This window comes from Argiope bruennichi, chromosome 5 (genome assembly GCF_947563725.1).
Source record: "Argiope bruennichi chromosome 5, qqArgBrue1.1, whole genome shotgun sequence".
Lineage (NCBI taxonomy): Eukaryota > Metazoa > Arthropoda > Arachnida > Araneae > Araneidae > Argiope > Argiope bruennichi.
In genome coordinates this window covers 127,665,454-127,689,596 of record NC_079155.1, presented here as the reverse complement: position 1 = coordinate 127,689,596, position 24,143 = coordinate 127,665,454, and the positions used below count along the sequence as shown (strand labels likewise).

The following is a 24,143-nucleotide window of genomic DNA, read 5'->3' as shown; positions in this document are numbered from 1 at the left end:
AAAAAAAAAAAAAAAAAAAAGACAAATGACCAAACAAGAATAAAATTAAAAGAAAAAAAAAAGATCGCTTTAACAAGCAATTACATTTAAAATATAAAATTACATATTTTTTAAATGAGGGTTCTGTAAAACAAAGAACGACAATCATCTCATTTCTTTTGTACCAATCGATGGAATTATCTGCATTTATTACCGTAATAAGGACTCAAACTTTATAAATAATTTGAGCATCTCGCGTGCAGCTAATATAGGTGGGGCAACCATCCCTTAGTAATGCTCAGTAAAAATGTAAGCATGCAATACAACTTGTTTCTGTACCTCAGGCCTATCGCATTCAATTATCGATCGATATTTTGAGTGGCATTTATGTCACAGAAGTAGGTTGTCGCCAAATAATTATCCAATTTGTATTCGCAGCAGACATAAAGTAGTGGGTTTCAGCAAGTCCCCCATTTTTTTTTTTTTATTCCTAATGACTTTTAATGGGAGAAAAAAATTAGCAGGGGATATAACATTATAAAAATAAAATTTCATAAAAAAAAAATGTATATGCAAATTCTTAGAGTCACCTGATGGTAAATGGTTAGCAAAAAATTAAAAGATGACTATTCAAAGTTATTATTAACACTAATCGAAGTTATTTCTGATAATATTCGATGGATCGTAACTTATATATGAAGAACCCATTTCTTTGTTCGTTTCTGAATAAATTCTTTAAGCATCCTTTTTATTCTCGCTATTTTTCATTAGGCTTGGCTATCGAGCATTCTGTTCTCTGAAACATAAGATTCATCCGGGAGTTAAAAGAAAAAGATTTTAAAAGATCTGACTGCTCAACAACCTCGTAAAATTCTAGGCACGCAACAGTCTGAAAGAAACGGATGCATTCAAAAAAGAGCTTAAAGAATAAATTAAAAAACGTACAAGAGGAATAACCATTTTTTGGCCAAGATTTACCATCGAAATTTATGTGTAGGGCAACACAACCTCTTTCACGAGTGTCGGCCTGCCATAAAGCCCATTGTAACGCCGTAAATAAGCAGGACGAGTTCGGGGGCGGGGGGTATTATTCTGGCATATAATAAATTCGAAAATGCTTTACTTTTTATTGGCCCGGAAGAAATTCATTCTGCGGAAATTGTTACAGCACCTCTTTAACACATCGCTCTAAAAAAAAAAAAAAACGCTTCGTCTTCCCGCTTTTATGCCCTTCGATATTTCATCTTCCATAAAAGTGGTTATCTCCCAGATCGTCTTGGCGTCTTTTGTAAGATCGTAAAATAACACCCCCAGGATACTTAAGACCCCCCCCCCTTTCTCCGAAGGACTGTGAGTCACTTACACTCATTCCACCACCAAACGGGTGTTTTGTAATTCAAAAACTGATATTCGATTTTTATATCGTTTGCTGAATGTGGAAGAAGTGCTTGCGTTTTTTAAGAAAGGAGATACTAAAGGAATTTTTTTTTAATCAGCAGTCGAGGAAAAGCGTACTCCAATAAAAATACCTGTCTTTTCAAGAAATTGATAAACAGGATACCCGAAAGATCGTTTGCAAACTTTAAGAACAGGTCAGAGATCGTCATTTTCGCAACAGAGAGTGGAATCGGCATTTACATTGGAAAATCTGTCGGTGAATTAAATAAAAGAATAGGATATACCAGAAGAAGTGCATTAATGCAGCACAAATTCACCGAGGTGTGGCTGAATGGATAACAAAGAAGAAAAGCGAAATGCCCTTCTTGCCACAATCATGCTGCACACAACTGAGCATCTCGTCACTTAACTTTCTACCCTACAAGTGGAAAAGGACTGTCCTTGTACATTAAACTACATTATGGGCGTGTATTTTAATTAAAATATCCTTTAAATATAACCATGTTTCCTTTCTTGTTTTTCTTATTTAACCGAAAATTATTTCAGTTCTTTAATGTGGAAAACGACTAAGGTGTTATAAATTTGGTCAGCTGTCATGTTTAGAACAGACTAGCTGGTATCCTAGAATAGCGTTGACGGAAATTCTTTCAGGATTATAAAAGAATTGTAAAGTTTTATTTCCATTTATAAACAAATATATATAATGATACACAATATTCTCTCATGGTATGCATCATTTTTTAAATGTAATCAAAACGCAAATAACTTACAAAATGCAGGAAAATAATGCAGTCATTTTTAAAAGAATTTGCTGTTCTCCTGTTGCAGCTTTCTTTAGAATAAATGAAGTATTAAAACATGTTGACAAAATTATAAAAATAATATATGCTAAAAAAACTCTATTATTATTTATAATCTAAAAATTAACCTCAAAATACTTAAAGTCAAAGTTGAAAATAAAATTGAAATAAGTTGAAGGAGAAAGCGAGTATCTTGCTGAAAAATCGCCGAAACGTATTATTTATTTCGAAAATTAATAAGGATATTTTATAATTAATTGCCACAAAGCTCACATAGAATTCTCTGCTCAATCAGTGAGTGGAAAAACACATCTGTATAACAAATATTTTAGCAATAATTGCATTAATTACATTTTAAATGATTTGTTGAAAGCAATGTGCTGTCAAAATCTTACAAGAAAAACTAAAAGCGTGCGCTAGCTGTTTCCACGAGATTTATTTTTTCATACTTTTGGAATAAAAATCGATTTATCTTGTTAATAAAAATGAAAATGCAAGAAAGCAGAGATAGAATGCATCACAAAAGTGCTCGTACATCGAAAAATTTCGGATAAATTCGTAACAAAAATTATCATTTGTTACATTTTTTTTTTCTTTTCATTTTGATGATATTTTAAAAAAAGTTTGGTTTTAATCTTTGCTTGCTTACTTTTCAATGTTCTATTTATTACTTTAAAATGGAGCGTAGTTGTAAGAAAACTATCAATAGCATTTAAAAGTGATTAGTTTTATTCGTGGTAGTGGTAAATCAATCCAGTATATAGCTAAATAAGAAGATTTATCCCATCCTATAATGTAGTATATAATAAAATTTCTTTAAGGAAAATTGAATCGAAAACAAGATAAGAAAAGGTCGTCTAGTTAAGTTCACTCAACCTAATAAGAGACCTAAAATGTTTATACCTAAGCTTTGTAGTTTTATACCTAAAATGTTTGTGAAAAATCCTCGTTTGAATACTTATCGACTTCCAATGCGTTTGCCAAAATATTTTCCAGTCAATTTCACCTGAAACTGTTCGATGACTGCTCAAATCAATTATTTAATATGGACGATCATGGTTTTTGTACTGAAATTTCTGTTAGTGCAAAAAAAGAAAAAAAAAATAGAAGGCTTTTGTTTCTCTTCAGAGAATTAAAGATAAATAAACTCGAAACTTATTGGAACCGTATTTCAAATGAAAGCAAATTAGAAACATGTTTACAGCACGGAAAATAAGTTACAAATTCATTATTGAGCGGAGATTTCAGATCTACATCGGCATTTAAATACGAGAAATTAAATTTTGATCCATTTTAATTAACAGCAAACTGCAAAGTATTTTTCTAAAATGATAAATCAAAATAAATCCTTTTGATTTATTAATATATCGTACATATGTCTTTTCCCCATGTTCTTACTTTTGAAAATTAAATTCACTAAATAAATCTTCGGGACCATCATGTTGTTTGCTGAAGCAACATTCAACTGTACAATGAAAACTGAATTTTAAATTAATAAAATCAAACAACTCTATTGATTGTCATAAAACCTTCATTAAAGTCTTCTGTTTGCTTCATAGTTTCCAAAATCAGAAAAATATTTAGGGTAAATTCCTTCAATCGAAAATTATTTCCTTTCGTGAAAGAAATCTGATTATATTTTCTTCAAACATTCCTTTCCTGGACAATATATATTCATAAAATATTGTTAAGAATTTGTAATATGGTTCCCTTACATCTTTGGTTTCTTGGTAAGGTAAAAAAATTTACAATCAGCTCAAATAGTTGCTAAATGTAGACCGAGTCAATGGCCCTGGCACTGAGATGGAAAATTTCTGAAATTGCTGTAATTCTGGCGATATATTCAATAGGAGTGAGCATACGATCACCTTCTAAAATATTCGATATCCTGTCACGAGAACTCTCTAAAGCGGAGAGTGCAGACGGAAAGGAATTAGCCCTTGAATAATCGGCAATTGAGTTGAGCCCAAGCGAGCCATTAAGCGAATTTCATTAAAGAGTGTTTTCTAAGCTATTGAAGTTGATTAATAGCGATTTGCTACTTGTGTGTTATTGATTTAGGCAAGAGCAGTTTTGCGTACGCTTTGTACAGTTTTGTTACTTGCATTACGTGTCGAATAAAGTTTCATTATCATTAAACCTACTGGATTTTTCACTGCACATCCACCGGATTTGATTTTCCGTACAAATATTTCTACAAAATATGATGATTAGCTGACATTTGCAATTGAATTTCCTTGTTTTCGTTTCACAAAATAGTGACCAATGAATAAACACCACTCTAGTCTTTAATTTTTTTTTCTTTCCATAATTTATACATGTAGGCGCAGGTATGCCCAAAATACTATTTATGGGATACTTTGCCTTCATTGGCCATGGCTGAAGTGAATAATCGTGATAAAAGGTAACTCCGCCACCGACACCCGCCAATTCTAAGTCGAGTAATTTATTCTCTTTATCTTTCTTTTTCGAAATTTGAAAAAAATAGTATTGTAGCACCTCTTTTTCCCCTTGAGCAGAGAGCGCCCCCTTGTGGCATTTTACAGAAGCCCCTTGTGTCGTTTACAGACAAGCAGTTGAACGGGAGACCTGCATCCTGAGATCGACTTTTTCCTATGCGCAACCCTTGCGCTAACGCCGAATGCTTTCGGTTGGAAACGATGAAATCCCTCCACCATACTGTTTACTTTAACTTACTTGTCTATGTGTGTTTGTAAAATTTGTAGTGTAGCTGTGTTTGTATAGATTACAAATATTATATTTAAAACCGGGCAGTTCAGTAGAAAATCGCAACACACACACTACAGTATATTTTTAGGGACTACTTTTTTTAAAGGAACTAACAGTATTTTGGTAAATCTTCTCGATACGATTTTTCCTTTCGAATAAATTATTTTAAAATCTTTCCATGACTTATTATTAAGTAGAAGTTCTTTTTGATAAATATTATTTTTATTGATATGATATATTTCTGCACATTTTGCTCATGGGATTGAGGGTAACTGTAGAGGCATAAATGAGCTTCAGGACTTTTCCAAGCATGACTTCTGTTTTCACGAGAAACGCAAACGGGATTCATTTGTATGGAGCGATATCACCCATTATCATAACTAAAGATTTATCAATAACATCAATACATCATTTCACACTCTTCTCTGAAAAAGGTTTCCACATATTTGTTTTAAGTGATTTGTGAAAGATTTCAACAACGCAAGTTTCGTTTTGTTATTATTTGTAGGATTTAAAAAAAAAAAAAAAAACATTCCTTTGAAGATAGCCTGTTTAAAAATTCTTCACACCTATCTATCTGAAATTGAATCGATTTTCGTTCGGAAAAATAAATATATATATTAAACATCAAAACAATGGTTATTTTTTTAATCTTCAAATGTTGACGGTTAAGACGCTTGACAACTTTCATATTTTTTTTAATCTCAAGTATATTTGGAAAGAATACAAATGCACGTTAACAAATCATTTACCGTTGAATTCTGATTTTAAAGAATATGCATATTGACTATATCTGCCTATAATTAGTTGATTAAACCTAGAATTTTATTTTAGTCAAAAACCTAGATTAGACCTAGTTGATTAGTTTGACTAACAAGAACTTTTTTTTCTCTAACTTCTTCTAACAAGAACTTTATTTTTTTCTCTTAAAATTTCTTCCGATGATTTTATGAAAAGTTCAATTGATTCTTAGTTCACTCATTTTTAATATCTCGAGACTTATTTATCGCTTTAAAATGAAATTCAACTTTTCTATAACTTGGATGTTCAGGACCTCCATATGTTACTCCCAGATTTCTTTTAAAAATAATTTTAAGGCTAGAAAATTAAGGCATGCTATTCTGTAAATTCCTTTTGTAAAATAAAATAAACAGTATGCATTTAACTGAACATCAATCAACCTAAAGTTAATTTTTTTAAAAATAAAAACATTCAAAAGTTATTCAATAAAACAGTGATTGTGAAAAGAGCTTTTGTTTCGTAGTAAGGCTTTGGGTGATTTCTGAATAATTTATTCGAAAGGCTAAATCTACTTCGAAAAGTTTTACTTAAGTGGAAGCTCTCTGAAAACGCTCGAAATTCTTTGAAGTCCATGAAAGAAATGTAAAAAAGAGTCACTTCTTTGACTTAGAATCATCTGGGTGGTGTAGAGATGTAAGGAGTCTCTCTATTTCACTACCTTAACGGGGGTCAACTAAACTCAAAAGTTCGAAAATCGGTTTTTTAACACCTATTGACACAGTCGCTTAACGGATGACACAATATTCATTCGGTCGAGCATTCTTTTTGGAAGTCGATCAAAAGAACCTTCTTTGCAATAGCATTATTTGTCTAAATTGAATTTATGATACCGTTCAAACAAAAAATGCTGCATTTCAACTGACCGCTACTGTAGACATATTTTGATGAAAGATACAAAGAAGAGAAATTGGAGCAAGTTACTTATTTTTTTTCTCTAAAAATTATTTTATAACCAATTAAATCCTATGAAATATGTTCATTTCATTTCCGATATTGCAGAATCGGAACTGTAGTGGATTACAGTGGGAAAAAAATCGTTTCTTTTTTTCACTTCTGCGATCTCCCGTTAACCTTTCGATAATGATCAGATGGAATCTTGAAACACACCCATAAAACGTTGCTACCTTTCAAATCATGGATATAAAAGACACGATTGACATTTCTGCAATACAGATATTGTATTCCTAACAGTAAACCATCTTAATGCAATGGTAGTCAGCAGGAGAGTTCTTCCTTCGATATTCTCGCATTTTTTTCCAATATAATGCGGTTTCTCGTCGAGCTTCGATTTTGTAAAGAGTGAGCAACGCATTTCCATTTTCTAGCATTTTTTCGTTTGGTTAGCAACTTGCATAAAAAGGTATAATTACACCACTTAAAAAAAGATATAACACCACATGAAAAGACAAAAATATATCCTTAGAATAATTTCGCTTAAAATTTGATAAAACATCTACAATTTTGGTATGAATACCAAATTTCATCTATTCAACTTTTTAGTTATTTCATTATGCATTTATCACATACACAGACCCACAGATAAAATTCTAAAAATTAACATTTTGGATGCATTGAGATCTAAAAAGCTGAGATTCATAAATTTTTTTAAGTGAAACATCTTAACGGTTGAAATATTTTCTATCTCTGCAAATTTCGCGTAGATGGAAATAAAAATTCAGGATACCAAAATAACTGAAACTTTAAACACTTAGAGAGGCGAAATCATTCAAATTCACTAGATAAATATTTAATGTCTGTAACACTTCTTCTTCAGCCCCGCCGTCTCCTTCTTACTTTTTCCCAATTAATCATGCAGGGGCAGGCCCCATAAAAACCGAGCTTCTGAATTATGCACGATGCAAGGTTTCCTAAAACAGATCGACTCCCCCTGCTCCATCGGAACGAAGATTCTGCTTCAAAACACACGATCCTAGGTGATCATTTCCCTTATAGCCCCGAGAGTGTCTGCTTACATTACTTAGAGGGGAGAGAAGAGTCGTTTCATCCCTCGAGAATGGGACTCTAGAACACGAAACCGGCACTTTCGGAGTTGAGAATGGAGCCTCAACATTTACGAAGATGGATCGGACGCTTTCCGATGTGCTTCGGCCGCAATGATTGACTGAAGAGAATGGAGCTGATATATCGAGTGGAAATGATGTTTCTGATTTTTTTTTTTTTTTTTATGTGTGTAATGGAAAAGCATTTGTAATATCCAATTTTACATTCTCTTCCCGAAGTACCCAATGAGCGTGCTTTCCAGAAATTTGAAGAGTTCTCTCCATTTTTTGAATGTCGTGGGTCTCATTGAAATGACTCAAAATGCAACGAGGTCACTATGAAGAAAGTAACTTGCTACATTGTTGTAATATACCAGGAAGTCTCCTGCCGGTATATCTGACCTAAAAATCTTTGAAATTACATAAACAAAATTATACAGTTAAGATGCATCTGCATTTCTTAATCCTCCAGCTGCTTATCTCGTCATTTCCGCGGGTTGGCAATCAGTCCATTTTCTATTGCATCCCGCGTTTTTCACAGTTTAGAGTGTTTATTTTTACGATTATATAATTTTTATATCATACATATTATTATCGTGTAGCACGTAGTATCAGTTCACTTTGTTTGATAAATATTTGAACTTATTTGCAAACATCGCATCTGAATAGTGATTTTTTAAAAAATTCCACAGTCAGAGGAATAATGGTCAAAAACTCCAGAAAGAAGACGAACGTAAAATTTCGCCTCTTATGCATTTTTTTTTTGTTTGTTTGTTCTTGTGTCTGTTTATTGCATCTGATGTGCTTATTTCCTTCCGCAGGAAGCGTGGGCGAGAAGACGTGGCAGAAAGTTACTTTCTGAGAGCTATCCAGCTGGATCCCGAATTCGTGCCAGCCATCTCATCCCTCGCGTCCCTGTATGCCGGGGCTGCGGGGAGGCTGCAAGATGCGGAAAGACTCTACGTTTGGGCCATACATCTAGATCCAGAGGACGCGGATGTCCTCAACAATTATGGATTCTTTCTCGAAACGCATGGTGAGCCTTATTCCTTTGATTCAATGCATTATGCATAATGAAATCAGAAAAAATTAAGGATGAATTTTATTCCTAGGGCGGGGTTTAAGCGCAATGGTGTAAAGCAGTTTGATGCAATAATCAAGCTTTTATCAAACTTGTACTAAAAAAGAACTTTTTCAATATATTCTCCGAGCTGCAGAATCAGCCTTTTATATTTTCAAAGCTCAAAAGCAAATGACCCGGTCAAAAATGAGTATTAAAATTACAATAAACACAAAAAAGTTTGACTTTTTTATTTAAGTGCTTGTTCTTCATATCTTAAAGATCGGCAAACTCATTAAGCGATTAGAAGGTTACAAACATTTAAACATTTATTAGACGACACTAAAATGCGAAATGACGATCCGTTCTACATTCGGCCATATGGTTTAGCACCTACCACACAATCATGCACTTTCTGATATTTCTAGAGCCTCATAATTAAATAACTGAAATACTGAATGTATTACGCACATTCCATACAGTACAAATCTAGCACCAAGTGAGTTTTTATAATTCTCTGTCTTGAAATAGGAAATGCGTCCCAAAAAGTTAAGTTGAATTGGGATTTTAATCATGTTCATAATTTATTTCGATGAATGTGTAGGAATTTTAACAACATTCGTTGATGTTTAATTCATTTACGCAGGTCACTTATTTTAAATGCCTTATGTTCGTCATTTATCTCCACTCCTTATATTAAAAAACGTATATTCTGAGATATAGTTCACTAAAAAAACATATTTCTTCCAAAATGTTTTTCATTATTTTGTGTATTATATATAAATCAATATTATAAAATATTACGGAATTTATTATCCATGTTTTTTTTTTAATTCGCTGTTACATAAAGTTAAAATTTGCTCAAAATCATTCGATAAAAATGATAATTTAGCTCTGAAAATATCGCAGTAGTGTATTTTCATGACGTTCCACAAGTGTACAAAATTTAAAAGCTCTAATATATCAGGAAATAAACGAAAAACCAATAACAGTATCCCGTCCTTACAAACAGTATTACACAGAATGTATAAACAATGTAATTCAGTACGGCAAAAGTATGACAATTTTACTTTTTTTTTTTTGTGTGTGTGTATGTATGTGTCTTCATAAGTATAATTATGAAAATTATAGATTTTCTCAATTATATATATATATATATATATATATAGGGTGTTTTTTTTTAAACTGATGGTACTCAAAGACATCTGTAGCTTGAACTATCAGTCGCAAAGCCACCAAATTTTGTACCGGAACTATTAACGACATGGGAAAAAGGAATCCGGGAAAAAAAATTTAGTTCCAAATGTTGCCGATAGGGTAAAATGTGGCTTTTTACACTTTAAGACAGCTAAAATTTTGCATAAAACATGGGGAAAATAGCAAAATGCAAAATCCCGATTACGTAATCGAGACCAGCGCCAGTATTTTGAATTATAAAAAAGAAGAGGGGCATTGAAAATCTTTTCAGGTATCAGCTGATTTTTAAATTGCGTCTCACTTTAGCACAGCATGCATTATTTGTGAAGCTCTTTTATCTTAATCAATCCACTGAAGCGGCCGCTTTTCGCGAATTTAGGAGTCGAAACAATTTACGTAAAGGACCTCTATCAATTAATGCAGTGAAAGCAATGATTAAAAAATTTGAAAAAATAGATTCCCTCGCAACTCGGCCTGGTAGAGAACGGAAACTGGTATCGGAGGATACGATCACAGATGTTGCGACTGCAATCGTTGAAAGAAGTCAGACGAGTACAGCTGGTAATAGCAGCACACATGGAATTACCCGACAACTGGATATTAATGCTTCAACAGTATGGAATGTTTTAAGAAAAATTCTCCAATTTTATCCATTTAAAATTAGCCTTTTACATGAATTAAAACCTACAGATTATGATCTTCGATTAACCTTTGCTTTGACATTTCTTGTCAAGATGGAGGTGGAGGAGGCTTGGCGTTGGACAATTCTCTGGAATGATAAGGCCCATTTGTATTTGAATGGGGCTGAATTTGGTCATCTGAACAACCCCATGCATTTCAAGAAATCCCACTCCATTCTCAAAAAGTAACTGTTTGGTGTGGTTTTACAGCAGATTTTATCATCGGACCGTACTTTTTGGAGACAATTACCCAAGCAGGACCTCAGACATGTTCTGTAAACGCTCAAAGATATCATGATATGTTGAGTAGTTTTGTTATCCCACAACTTTAGCAAAGGCAATGCTTAGATAAAATAGTCTTTATGCAGGATGGAGCCCCACCACATATTGGTACATCCGTACAGAAACTGTTGGACCATCACTTTACAAATGAAAGAGTCATTAGTCGATGTTTTCGTATTGCATGGTCACCTCGTTCCCCCGATCTAATCTCATACAACTTTTTTCTGTGGTGTTATTTAAAATCGAAGGTTTATCTTGGTTGATTCTCGAACTTATCAGTTGTAAAGGAAAACATAACACGGACTGTTATGAACATGCCTCCTGAAATGTTGCATTCAGCTATAGAGTTTTACGATGTACAGAATGCAATGCTTAATCCAAAAAAATGGAGGTCATATTGAAAATAGCCGCGGTCTTCCCCGGAAAAGTGATTCTACTGAATAAAAACAAAAGGACAAAGAATAAAAAAGAAAGTCGAATAGAATCTTCTCTTTTTTAAAATTTGTAACCATTTACAGAAGTTATTTTATCGAATAAAGCACATTTGTGGAAAAATTATTTCTTTGTTATTCATTCATCTATTTACTGTAGACTTTTAAAATTTTATCGTGTAGTTAAACTTAAAATTTAGATCAAAAGCGCCATATTCCCCGTATCAGCAACTTTTCGAACTAAATTTTTTTTCGCTGATTCTTTTTTTCCATGTCGTCAATAGTCCCCGTACAAAATTTGGTGGCTTTGCGGCTGATAGTTCGAGCTACAGAGGTCTCTAAGTACCGTCAATTCAAAAAAAAAAAAAAAAAAAAAAACACCCTGTATATATTTGAAAATAAATCCTCTGTAGCGCCAAACGAATGGAGTCAAAATTTGATTAAATAATTCGATTAAACGATAAGTAAGTTTCGAAAATATTATAATGACATGTTGTCATTGACAAATATAACTGTATAAATATTTCAGTATTCAAATATATGCGGTAGTAAAAATAAAATGAATGACAAAATTGCATCAGTACATGCATGGTGCATGTGAAATTTAATTAAAAAGTGCTTCAGAGTTACTGAAACTGCTTTCACTATAGCTCTTAGAAAAATTTCACTTTCATTGTTATTGATAAAGCGTTTGCCCTCCTTCTTACCCGCAGGTCGCTCGAGTGAAGCCATGATGCAATACGAGCGCGCCATTAGCGCACAACCGAACCACACGGTAGCGATCATCAACGCAGCGCGATCCCTCAGAACACCGGAGCATAGCAGGAGGGCGGAGGAGCTCTACAAAAGGTGGGTGTTACTCCAAATCTCTGCACTTGTTTTGTGAAATAACAATGACAAGATTTTAAAAATGCGCTCTTATTGACATTGAGAAACATTGAGAAACAGAAATTGTTTTCATCAGAAATACAAATGCCAAAAAAATTTTTTTTAAAGCTCAAGATACTGATAAGTATATACTAAGAAAATAGAAATTTCAATATATTCTGGTTTTTAAGAACTGCTTGGAAAAAACTGATTCCATCGTCACTTGCTTTCATGATTTACTTCCTACTTTTATGCTTTTGACAAAAACATTATTCACTTAAAGTACTGTAATAGAAGTGTATGTATCGGAAATATTTTTACTTTGATTATTTTCTGCTATTACGATGCAGTTGCTTGAGCATATGAAGGCAACACATTTGATAAATGACACATGACGCTTATTTATATTTCAAGATTTATAGAAATAACTGTTTGCCCCTTTGCACTCGAGCTTTATTTCTTTGAGAATTAACCAACAAAAATAACAAAATTTGATGTGCAAACATTTGAATGTAAATCAAATTTTCGATTCAATCGATCCAACCAAAACGTGAACTAGTTTTTCTTTTCTATGCAATGGAGGCCACATTATCTGAAGAAAAGACAAAGACAATGGGGAAAATATTTTTTCTGGTTCCAAGCTTCATGCAGGTAGTAGGTAAGATATTCCACTCCCAAGAGCCCCTTCCTCCCTTTAAAATTATTCTGTAATTTCTTCCATCCCTCAAGGGCAAGTAAGGGAGTTTTCCGTGAAACGCTATTGCCTCTATGTTTCCTTTTCACGGACAACCAAAAATCCCACAGGTTGATCATGGGTGACGTCGGATCAGATGCATATATTCTCCGCTGTAGTTAGCCACCCAAGTCTGCTAGGGATTAAGCGAAAGGGGCACTCTCTGGACTTGGTGTTTTATCTTGGTATAGCAAAAGATACGTTGAATAATGTTAGAAAGATGTGCAGTATCTATCTTGATAAACAAATTTCTTTTCTGAAAAAGAAATTTCTCATTATTCCGAAAATAGTTGACGTTCTTGCTGCTTCTGTTTGCTCAGTGGGCAACTATACAGAACCTTTATTTATCCAAAATAGTCACACCGGAAGAATCAAATCATATCTTCAAATAACAAAATATCAATCGTATAACATTAACCTGAAGTCTTAGAACTACATAAAACATTTTCTATTATCGAATAGACTTCACGGTGTCCGGTTGGAATCTCCTACTCCATATTACAGCATTTTTCAGAAATTTCTCTTCTGAATATGTTTTACAAGTTCAAAGCATAGAAATGATCGTGTCTTTCTAAATATTTGTTATTATGGGTTTGTGATTCCAATATCAAAATCGACCCACTGCCCTAATCGGCTGCATATGCAAACTTTGGGGGATTAGTAAATGCATGTTTGGCATAACTCCTTGAGAAAAATGAACATATCTCTGATTTTCTTTGATTTGGAAGGAAATGGTCAACAACAGATAATTAGTTTCTTTAGAAATGGATATTTAAGTCACTTTTTTGAAACGAAAACATTTGATGTCGTTAAAATAATGATTTCATTTGATATCATTATTTTTTTACTTGACAAGGCAAATGATTGCATCTTTACGTAAGACATCCTAAAGTATTGTTACAAATCTGTAATTTTGCTACCCGGCCCGAATAGTGTCATCGTAAGAAAGACAATTGTACGATCTGTCCTGTGCATGTTGAGTGGATGCCGCGTCAATAACCTCGGAGCTTGGCGACAAATTTGGCGAGAATTTGGCGGTTTGGCGATGAATTTGGCGAGTTTGGCGACTAAATGGATACCACTGGAAAGTTCGAGAACTTTCACGATCCATCCACTAAGACCCAAGATACAGCCAGGTACGCCCTGATTGGTCCGAAGATTCCAGCCCCGTCTCCCGGAACTATAAAAGACGGGAACTCTGAAGCGAAGAGGAAGTGTGTGTATCGGCGGAAGTCGTGTGTATCGTGAGAAGTTGTGTGGATCGTCAAAAGTTGTGTGTGTGAGAGGAGTCGGAGTCGCCGACGAGTAAAAAGACTAGAGGATTAGCAAGCAAGCAAGTTGCTGAACTATTAGAGATTAAATGCATTACGATTGATCGACGGTATTTATTTGCTGTATAGAAAAATTTTGTAACAGTATTTATATGATCTAGGATTTAAAGTAAATCTGTCCACATTTATACAAAATTTTAAAAGCAAAGACTTTTTTTTAAAATTCTATTTACAATCACTTATTCTAATGACTTTTACTCGTGCCTTCAAGGTTGTATCTTCAGCATAAACTTTTTTTTTGTTTTAGTCATGGATCCCATTTTGTCAATTATTTCTGTCAATCAATAAAGTGATCCTTACACTGATGATTTGCAAATTTCAGGTTATGCACGATATATGGAATTTATAGAAAAACAGCTTCATAGAGCCATCAACAGTATTGTTGAGTGGTCGAATAGGAACTTGCTTACAGTTTCAACACACACCTATTTTTGTTGAAGACCCTTTCATCCTGATCTAGAATTGTCTTTGAATGACATCCCGATTCGTTTCGAGACACCCATAAATTTTTGGGCATAATATTTGACAAGCAGTTGACTTTCCATTCTCACATTATTATGAGAAAGAGGTATCTTCAATCATTAAATATTCTGGAATGATCATTAAATGTTCTGGAATGGAGTCAGTAACTAAGAACTTTTTGCAATACTTCTTCGGGTAACAACCTTCTGATGTTTATCGAAATATCATCCGGTCTATAATAGATTATGAAAGTGTCGTTTATGGCACTGTTTTATCTCCCTCAATTATTTTCATCATCAGACTATAAAGTAATGTCTGACAGCATTCCGAAAGTCAATTATATCTAGTTTGTATGCAGAAGCTTTCGATCCATCTCTTTTATACAGAAGAGAGAAACTACCGCTTTCTTATTTCTTTTTTATTTTAGTAATTTAACATCATTCTTTTATAGGGCTTACTGTTGAATGGCAGTAACAATCGCCTATTTGATGTTGGAATGTGCAACGCAATGTGCATTTTCCGATTCTTCCTATGATGTTAAAATTCACAGAAACTGCTGTCTTGATCATTCTCCATGGATGAATATTAAAATTCCATATTCCTTTTAAGAATTTTATAATATTCTATTTAACGAGTGAGCGCATATGCGACTAAGCGCAAGTTCATCCGCCATGTTTTCCGGCGTCTTGATTCGAGTTCTCAGTTGATATTAAACAAGCGAAAATTCAACGCCCTTCGTAATTATCTTCAAGAAAACTCGGAAACTACTAACTCCTGGACTATTGACACGCGCCTCCGGTGATATTTAAGTGAGGAGCAAACACGGTCGCGGTTGCGAGGTGACATGGGGCCCCGTGGAACATGATGGAAGGGAACATCCACAAAGTACTCTTGAAGGATTTTAGTTTGATTTGAATATAAACAGACTGAATTTGAAGCAACGCAAAGTAAATTTTGGTAAAGAGAACAGGCATTTCCTTTCTCGAACTTCCTCCCCAAGTTAGCAGCAAGATAGTTAAATCTCGACATTAATGTACTCCAAGCCCACCCACACGGATGAAATAGGGTTTAGTACCTTGAATTCTGCCATTGGGAAGCCGATATTTTAATACCAGTCTATTACAGTTTAATACTTTTCTAATACATTTTTTAGAACACATTTTTAAAAATAACGAAGTTTTTGATATAATTCATGTATCTTCAACATGCTAAAATGTCATTGTTTAGAAATTAGTATAACCTTACTGTTTTTGTAATGTTTTATTTCTTAAGGAATTAAAGCACTTAATTCTAAAAACTGAAAAAGTGAATGTGTGTATAATATTCTCAATTTCAGAATTTTCCCTCCGTTACAATTACATCCTAATGTTTTCACAGTAGGGCTTCAAGAAAAGTAACATATTCAGAACACGAGTTGAACAAATGCATATATGCATTTAACGCATAGTAAAAATTCGATTGCTTTACTCTCCTTTAACTGCACAATTTTAAACGGTATTGTCCAAGTGTGCAGCTGGAATTCACACTCGGGATCATCGACATCGTTTCGTACTTTTGCGGGCAGTCCCCTGAATAATTGCGCGTTGAAGTCACCTCTGCCGCAGCGATATATACTTCTCGAAAAGGATCGTAATTATCTTCCTCGGGGCTACCCTCCCTGGGGCACGGGGTCTTAGCTTCTAACTCGATTATCGAAAGGGTTCTGGGGGAAAAATTTTCCAGAATCGGACACAATTCATCCCTCCACAATCTTGCGCCCACGAATATATCCGCTTATATTTTCGAAGAATTAAGGAAGTTCGGCAATCTTGCATGAGAATAGTATCTTTGATTCCTATTCCTAATATTTATGGTCCTTATTTGTGCAAAAGAAAAAAAAACTTGTGCACGTTTCTATTTTTAGCATATGATTAAACACGCGAAGACATTTTGGCCTTCCGAAATTAATCTTTATTTTATCTGATCATATAACAAAAATAAAAGTTAACCATAATTTATTAATATTTTTCACTATTATTCTAAGTAAATTAAGTAAATTAAATTAAGTAAACTAAGTAAATTAATTCTAAGTAAATTTATTATTATTCTAAGTAAAATGTAATTTTTAAGTAATATAAAAGAGATTGAACTCCATTTTTTCAACAAAAGAAAATCCTTTGTTCTTTCCTTTTAATATAGGCATTCTCGATTAAGTATTCTTCTTGAATTGCTGAGCTATGCTTTTCATTTCCCATGCATCTACCGGCACTTTAATTGCTTTATTGGATCGTCCGCTTGCAACTTCACATAATTTTCAAAATTAAATCATCATATTCTTCGAAATTCTTGAAAATGTGCTACTGTTCTGCAAAGAAGTTTCAATTATACCTTTGTTACCGAGTTAAAATATGTTTTAAAATAAATAGCTACAAAAAAAAATATGATCAATTTGAATATCTATGGAAAAGAAATGAAAGCTAAATTTAAATAAAATTATGATATTGAATAAAGAAAAAAATCAAGCATCAAATGTCTTCTTCCAGTATTGAATTGCATTCTCTTTATAGTTAAAACAAAGAACAATAATGTTAAAGAGTACAACTATTAATTGATATTCAAAAATGATACTGCATTTCCACAAATTTGAGCTAATTCTTGTTCAGTATAATAATTTTTGAAATTTATTGATCGAAAATTTAACATCTGCGAAAGTGTTCTATACAAATTATATTTGTCTTGTTAATATTTGTATTATTACAATAATTAGTTATGTTTCGAACCTCGTCGTCTGTGCATCCTAAATTTTGAAATTTGCGATACTTAGGTTGAAATTCAGAAAAGATTAAGGCTGTTTATTTTTCATTTTTGTATTTTGTTGAGACAAAAATTGGTAACGTAGATGCCCCAATGTAGATCTTGCTTTACTCTTAAGCTTTTTTTACCTTGTTTAAAACATTTTTGATCACGAATTAAAAAGAGTTAAAGAAATTGTCATAAATAATACAAAAAATCATAAATAATAATACAAAAAATCATAAATAATACAAATAAAAATACGTTGGAGGATTCTGATGAATTAAAAAAATTATATGTTTTCTTGAGATAAAATTAAAAATTGGAAAGAGCTCAGTTCCTTAAAAATGGAAAAATATATTGCACCAACATTCTCAACTGATTTCTGACTATAAACTTTAAATTATGGGGGAGACATTGCTCACTATTTTCATGAAAAACTAAATTCAGACGGAAATTAGAATTTTCAACATTTTCGAAATTAGGAGGATTAACCATTCGGCATCTCAAACACCTACTTTTAAAAATTCCTCCTAATAAGCCCGCAAAATGATTGTTAGCAGTAACAAAATTGATAAAACATTTTTAAATCTAACGACCAAAAAATAGAAAATTTCGCCTTTTTAAGAAATTTTAATCATTAAAATATTTCAAAATGTAAATATAATGTGAAGTTAAATGATCCCGTGATTAATTAATTTTTTTATTTATTCTTAGCTTTATCTGCACATCAATAAATCAATAATTTAAATATAATAAAAATCTATATTCTTTTCTAGACTCCAAAACAGAAGTTGGGATTTTGCAACTAATAATGAAGGCAGACAAAAAGTGACAGGGTATTTTGAATTCCAGTAATACAGAAGGTGGTGGAGGATTAGATATTGTTATCACTTATTTAGTAATACTGATTTATTTATTAAATTCGTGAAGTATTAAAATTAAATTCTCAACATCAGATTTAATATAAAATTTGTTTCTTCCTGCTTTATTTCATTTCAGATCCAATTTTGTTGCATAAAAATTTGTACATTTATATAAATCGAAATTTTATGATGTTTTTTACATAAACTTTAAGATCATTTAGTTCCACTAAACTTCATTTTTAAGTTTAGTAGCTGAAAGCAAAAGGAACGAAGCGCGTCAAAAGTTTCTAAGAAATGTTCCTTTATTTCTAGGGCTCTGTTCATCGAAGAAGACCCTCAGGTGATGGACAATCTGGGTATGCTCTACTTGGTGTCCGGCAGGCATCAGGAAGGTCGAGCTCTTTACCAATATCTTCTCAGAAAATATCCGAACAGGAATGATACCAAATTGCATTACGTAAGCAGATCGGTTTCAATCAACGTCACTTTTAACGATGCAACATTAGTTCTGTTTCGTACTGTTTTCATACATCTCTTTAAAGAAAAGTAAATGATAGAAAGAATTTAAAAAAATGCCTTTTCGCTTCTTTATCCTTTTTTCTTACGAACGTTGCAATGCATCCTCAGATCACAGGTCAACTTTAAGGGCGTGTCCAGCATACTGAAGCAGGTTGATATTGCTGCCGGGCGAAAACTTGATCGATAGTGGAGAACCTGGCCAGAAAATCAAGCATATGAGAGATAAAAAGAAAAGACCATATAAATTTAACACAAAATGAAGTTACAACAACTGATTACCACAGTAGTTAGAAAACTGACATGCGAAGATGTAGATGGTCAAACAGTCGCTTCAGACAGCAAATCCTTCACATGTTTATTCGAAGTACTGCAATGTTTTACTATTGGTTCTGCGTCCCATTGGCTCTTTTTCCCTTAAGAAAATCGGTACGAAGAAAAAGGAAGTTAACAAAGTTTTCATTTTTAATATGAATCGGACCGAATTAATTGTACCGAAATACGGGAAATGGACAAACTATATTAATTTCTACCACTTTAAGTTTCGTTTTTCATTTTCCATCTTGTAATATTTACAACTCATGATAAGAAACTCTTGAACGTTTTTTTCCCATCTCATAAAAAAATTAATGCTGGCAAAACTTCTGAAGTTAAGACATCATTTTATAAATTCGAGTGTTATGTATCTTAGTGTCTAAAAATTCCTTCATCAGTTGAAGCATAGCAAAAAATTAAAATAGAATCTTTTAGTAAAAAAAAAAATTTAAAAAAATTTAAAAAAAAATAGAAAATCGCTTTTTTTTAAAACAGAAATATAGTTGGCAAAAGAAAAACGTAAAAGCGTAAGCCCTGATATGTCTGGAACCTGAAATAATTTAAGCAAATTGCAATTTTAATCACATTTATAATATATTTCAATTTCAAATGAATTTTTAGGAATTTTAAGTTTTATACAAGATATTGTGGCTTCACTTCTCAACAGCTCACTGACAAATTTGTACAAACATCTATACAATAGGTGAAAAAACTGTTTTCCACTTTTTTTTTTTTTTTGTTCTCTATTAAAAGAGTCTTTTTAAAACATCGATTATTTTATTAGTTCGTTACGTTTTGCCATGTTCCTTCAAAGTAAATATTAAGAAAATAAAATATAGATTATCTCTCAAAAAATCATTACTAAACGATATTACTCAAAATTTAATTAAAATTAATCGATAAATCTATAACATGATGGCTAACAGTTCTACTGCTTTATTTTTCCCGACTCCCCCTCGTAATTTCCAGAAGTTTTTGGGAAGTTTTTAAAATTTTTAGAATGGTTTTATTTTCTTTCTGTTATGTACTGCTCTGTGCATTCTTATTAGTATGCGAAAAACAGTATTCCACTTTTTCTTTTGAAAATCAATATAGAATAAAAATCTTATGTTTAGGAAACAAAACAAAATATTATTTTCAATAATTAGGTTTCAGATAAGCATAATTTTTGTAAACGTTTTCCTAATTTTTTGCAAACATACTAATCAACATGTCAACATGTGTAACATACCAAAAGATGTGTGGTTTCCAGATGGACTTTTCTCAGAACTGATTATCCAAATTTATTCATGAAATACATAATACAAAATCACATAAATGAATAAATTCTGTAATTTTTTTAATCACTTTCCTGTACTCTCTATTCTCGGTTACGTAAAATCTTCACCATTACCATTCAACCATTACCTTCACCGTAATGTTAATATGCCAAGTGGAGTTAGAAAAATAGAAGATAATATATATGCGTATATTATGAAAGAAATATGCACTAATATTATTCATTCATCAAAAAGCGATAAGTTTTGGGTTTTTCTGATGACTACTATATCAAACAGTAGAAGGAAAACGTTAATATTTCTTTTTTATTATTTTGAGAAAATAAAAAATATTGAAGAAATATATATTTCTATATCATATAATAAATTTAATGCGTGTAGTATTATTTTAATTTCAGAAGAATATTACTTGAGGAAATATATTAAAGTTACGTAGAATAAAAAAATAAAAAAAAATTGAAGAAATCATTAGCAATAATATTCAAGATCCTCTGAAGATCCCATAATTTAACAAATAATTTGTATTGATTTTCTATACTTCCCAAATTATATACAAACGAAAAATCGCTCAAAGAATATATAAGCAATACGTCCAAGTTCAATTAAAAATTCGCCTGAAAATGGAAAAATACATTAGTTCAAACGTATTTATTTACAATAGATTAGTCTTAAATTTTAATCCTTGGCAATATTTTATATATAAAATAAAGTTATTTTGGAAATTATCAACACGAAACTCATGTTTTTGCAACTCGCAGTACTATCGAGTACGAAAAAGAAACTAATTGGACTGATCTCCTGTAAATTAACTCACATACTCCTTTAAAAATGCGATCCACCCGTTCTCCAATGAATCTCGCACTCAAGCATTCTGAACCTTCTTGTATAGAGAAGAAAAGAATTATGCGTTTTAACAACAACAAAAAAAAAATGACACATAATATAATTTTAGTAAAAAGACCATAAACCAAATTTCATTTGTCTGAATCATTGTTTTTGTCAGTTATAACGTTTACATGCTGAGTATATGTAGATAGACAGGAGTTGAATCCCTAGACAAATATGGCTCAAATCTATTTTCAAATCTGCCCGTTTAACACTAATTCAGCAAATCAGATGTTGTGCATCCAGCTCTTGACATCTTGCAGTTACCGTGTTCACCTGTCTCAGACAAACAGACTTTCTGGGAATGAATTTTGTACAAAATATGATAGGAAGCTACGAATGTGGTGTAAAGTGCACATGTAATATCACAACCATCTAGCTTAAAGTGTGTTTGAGGTAACAAGTTCATAGCCAGATCAATGTAATTCCAGAAGTATGTTTTTCAGACTCAAGGAAATCACGAAGGTGTTTCTGAGACTCAGTGATGGACATTCGTTAAAATCTCGAAATAAAATCTGTTTGACGACCACAATACTTTTTTCTTTCTATACTTCGTACAGGAATTTAAAAAAAAATAGGCTCATTAAGGCTGGGAATCATAATATTAATATGAGGTAGTTCTTTGTTAAGTTACATTTTCCATAGAACGCAGAAATAACGCCATTATCACGTGTTTTGCAACTTATCGTTCTATAAAAAATTGCACCTGGGAAATTATTGTGAAGCAATAAATTAATTATGCTGATTAATTTTCTTTCCTATCTTCTAATGCCAATAAAATATCGGCAAATGCCAATATTCATATCGCCAACTTTACTGTTCCAAAATTATTTTGTCTAAGAGCATGACTGCTAATCCATGTCTCAATTGTGATTTGATCTAAACACAGTGAATCAGTAAATTATAATATTATGGGATAATAATGGTAATATTACAAATTATGAAAGGAATCCCGATGAAAGAATCAATTTTTTACTCAATATAAAGTTTATATCATAGAATTTAATAAGACAAGTAATGAACAAAGTGGTTTCGAATCAATCAGTCAGCAGAGGAGGAATCCACCATAAATTATGTGCGTGTACTTCAGAACTGAAGGCACTTATGGTACTGACGATCCTACACACACACACACACAAAAAAAAAATCGGTCCCACGAAAATTTAATTGTAAATATCCTACATCCCGGATTCTCGTCAGAAACGTCATTCTCTTTTACTTCTGACTTCAGTAAATAACTGATTGCCGCTGGTTGCCAACGAGGTTCCACTATGTATATGAAAAGGAAAGGACCAGGTAATTGTCGACAGTTTCACAATAAACTTCTATCATTTTTCTCGATCTCCTGACCATTCCCGGTTTTCCCTGTTTCCCGATCGGCTGGCCTACCTGTATCATTAAGTTCCAAACACTATATTTATACTGTCATTATGAAACACACAACTGGGCACAGTTTCATAACTCTTAACACACAGAGAGGTGGATGAAAAATCAATTACAAAACTGCATCTTCACAAACATGAGACTAGTTAAAAATTAAATAAAAATATGTAAAAATAGAAATAGCTAATAAATAGATAGTTTGATAAATATAATACTTTTAGAGCAAATAGTGCGTTTAAAATTCAGCTTTAATAGAATTTACTCGATTACTTTTTACCATGAACTTATTTTAGTTATAAATATCATTTAGAAGATTTATAGAGAAAAATGAAACTTTTAATACGAATGTAGCAACAGAGCTGACTAAATTTCATTAGAGGATTTTCATCCGAATTAGAAATAAGTATCATATTTTTAACTGTCCAGTGATGCACTGTGTGTGCATGAGTCTGTGCATCTTCGGACAGACTAAAGACCCGAAAAACTAATGATATGAAAGTATGGTCAGTCCATTCCTGCCATCATATTTTCAGATTTGTTTCAAAGCCGAATTCAGTCAATCAGCATCCAGTTCGGCCATGCAAGAGTTTTTACTTGATGCGGCACATTGAAAGGAAAACCTACTATTATGCATAATGAAATCGAGGAGAGAACTTTCCCGAAAATATAATTGAAGCATATCGATGGCAGCGTTAAGATGAAAAGAAACCAGGAAGAGAACCAAGTTCAAAAGCGCTGCGCCGAATTGACCGGAATCCAACCACTGATTAAACGCATCACAAGGAAGTTTCCACTGTTCCGCATCAAAATTGAAATTCTTGTCCGCTCCCCTTTCATAGAAGCCACTGTCCATTCCAAAGAGAGGAGGGCAGCATTCCAGCAATCGGCGCTACTTTGACTTCTAATTGGAGGAGAAGGTTTAATGAAGCGGTCTTTCTGATTCGAATGTGACGATCGGCCGGCTGGCTAATAACACCGGCCTTTAATTATTTTCCTAAAAGGGGTTGTGCCACTAGCCGGTATGCGATATTGTTGGAATATTGGATTATCTCCTTATTTTAAGAGCTTAGATTCCTAAGACTGGAGAAAACGGTTTCTGACTTATGCCTTGATACACAAAACAGCAACCACACAACAGATACATGGGCAGACAACAGCGACTGATATATAATTTCGTAAGTGGTTGTGATGAAAAAGTGCTTTTGGGCAAATAATCTTCATTCTTCATCAAATTTATAGATCTGGGCACTAAGACAACACACTGAATTCAAGTCTTTTTTTTTTCTTCATTTGTTCCATTTTATTACGCACAAAAAAAAAATCCAGAGATAGACGTTTCCGTTGCATTTGATTCCGTTTCCAGGAATAAAACCATATA

The 24,143-nt window shown here is 32.7% G+C and overlaps 1 protein-coding gene across 1 annotated transcript in view; it reads left to right on the top strand.

The window, feature by feature from the left end:
• Positions 1 to 24,143, top strand: part of LOC129968406 (protein O-mannosyl-transferase TMTC1-like) — a 314,983-nt gene that overhangs the window by 268,546 nt on the left and 22,294 nt on the right. Inside the window, exons 12-14 of the mRNA XM_056082263.1 lie at positions 8,530 to 8,744; positions 12,072 to 12,207; positions 18,702 to 18,846. Coding sequence (XP_055938238.1) covers positions 8,530 to 8,744; positions 12,072 to 12,207; positions 18,702 to 18,846 — 496 coding nt within the window. The remainder of the gene's footprint in view (positions 1 to 8,529; positions 8,745 to 12,071; positions 12,208 to 18,701; positions 18,847 to 24,143) is intronic.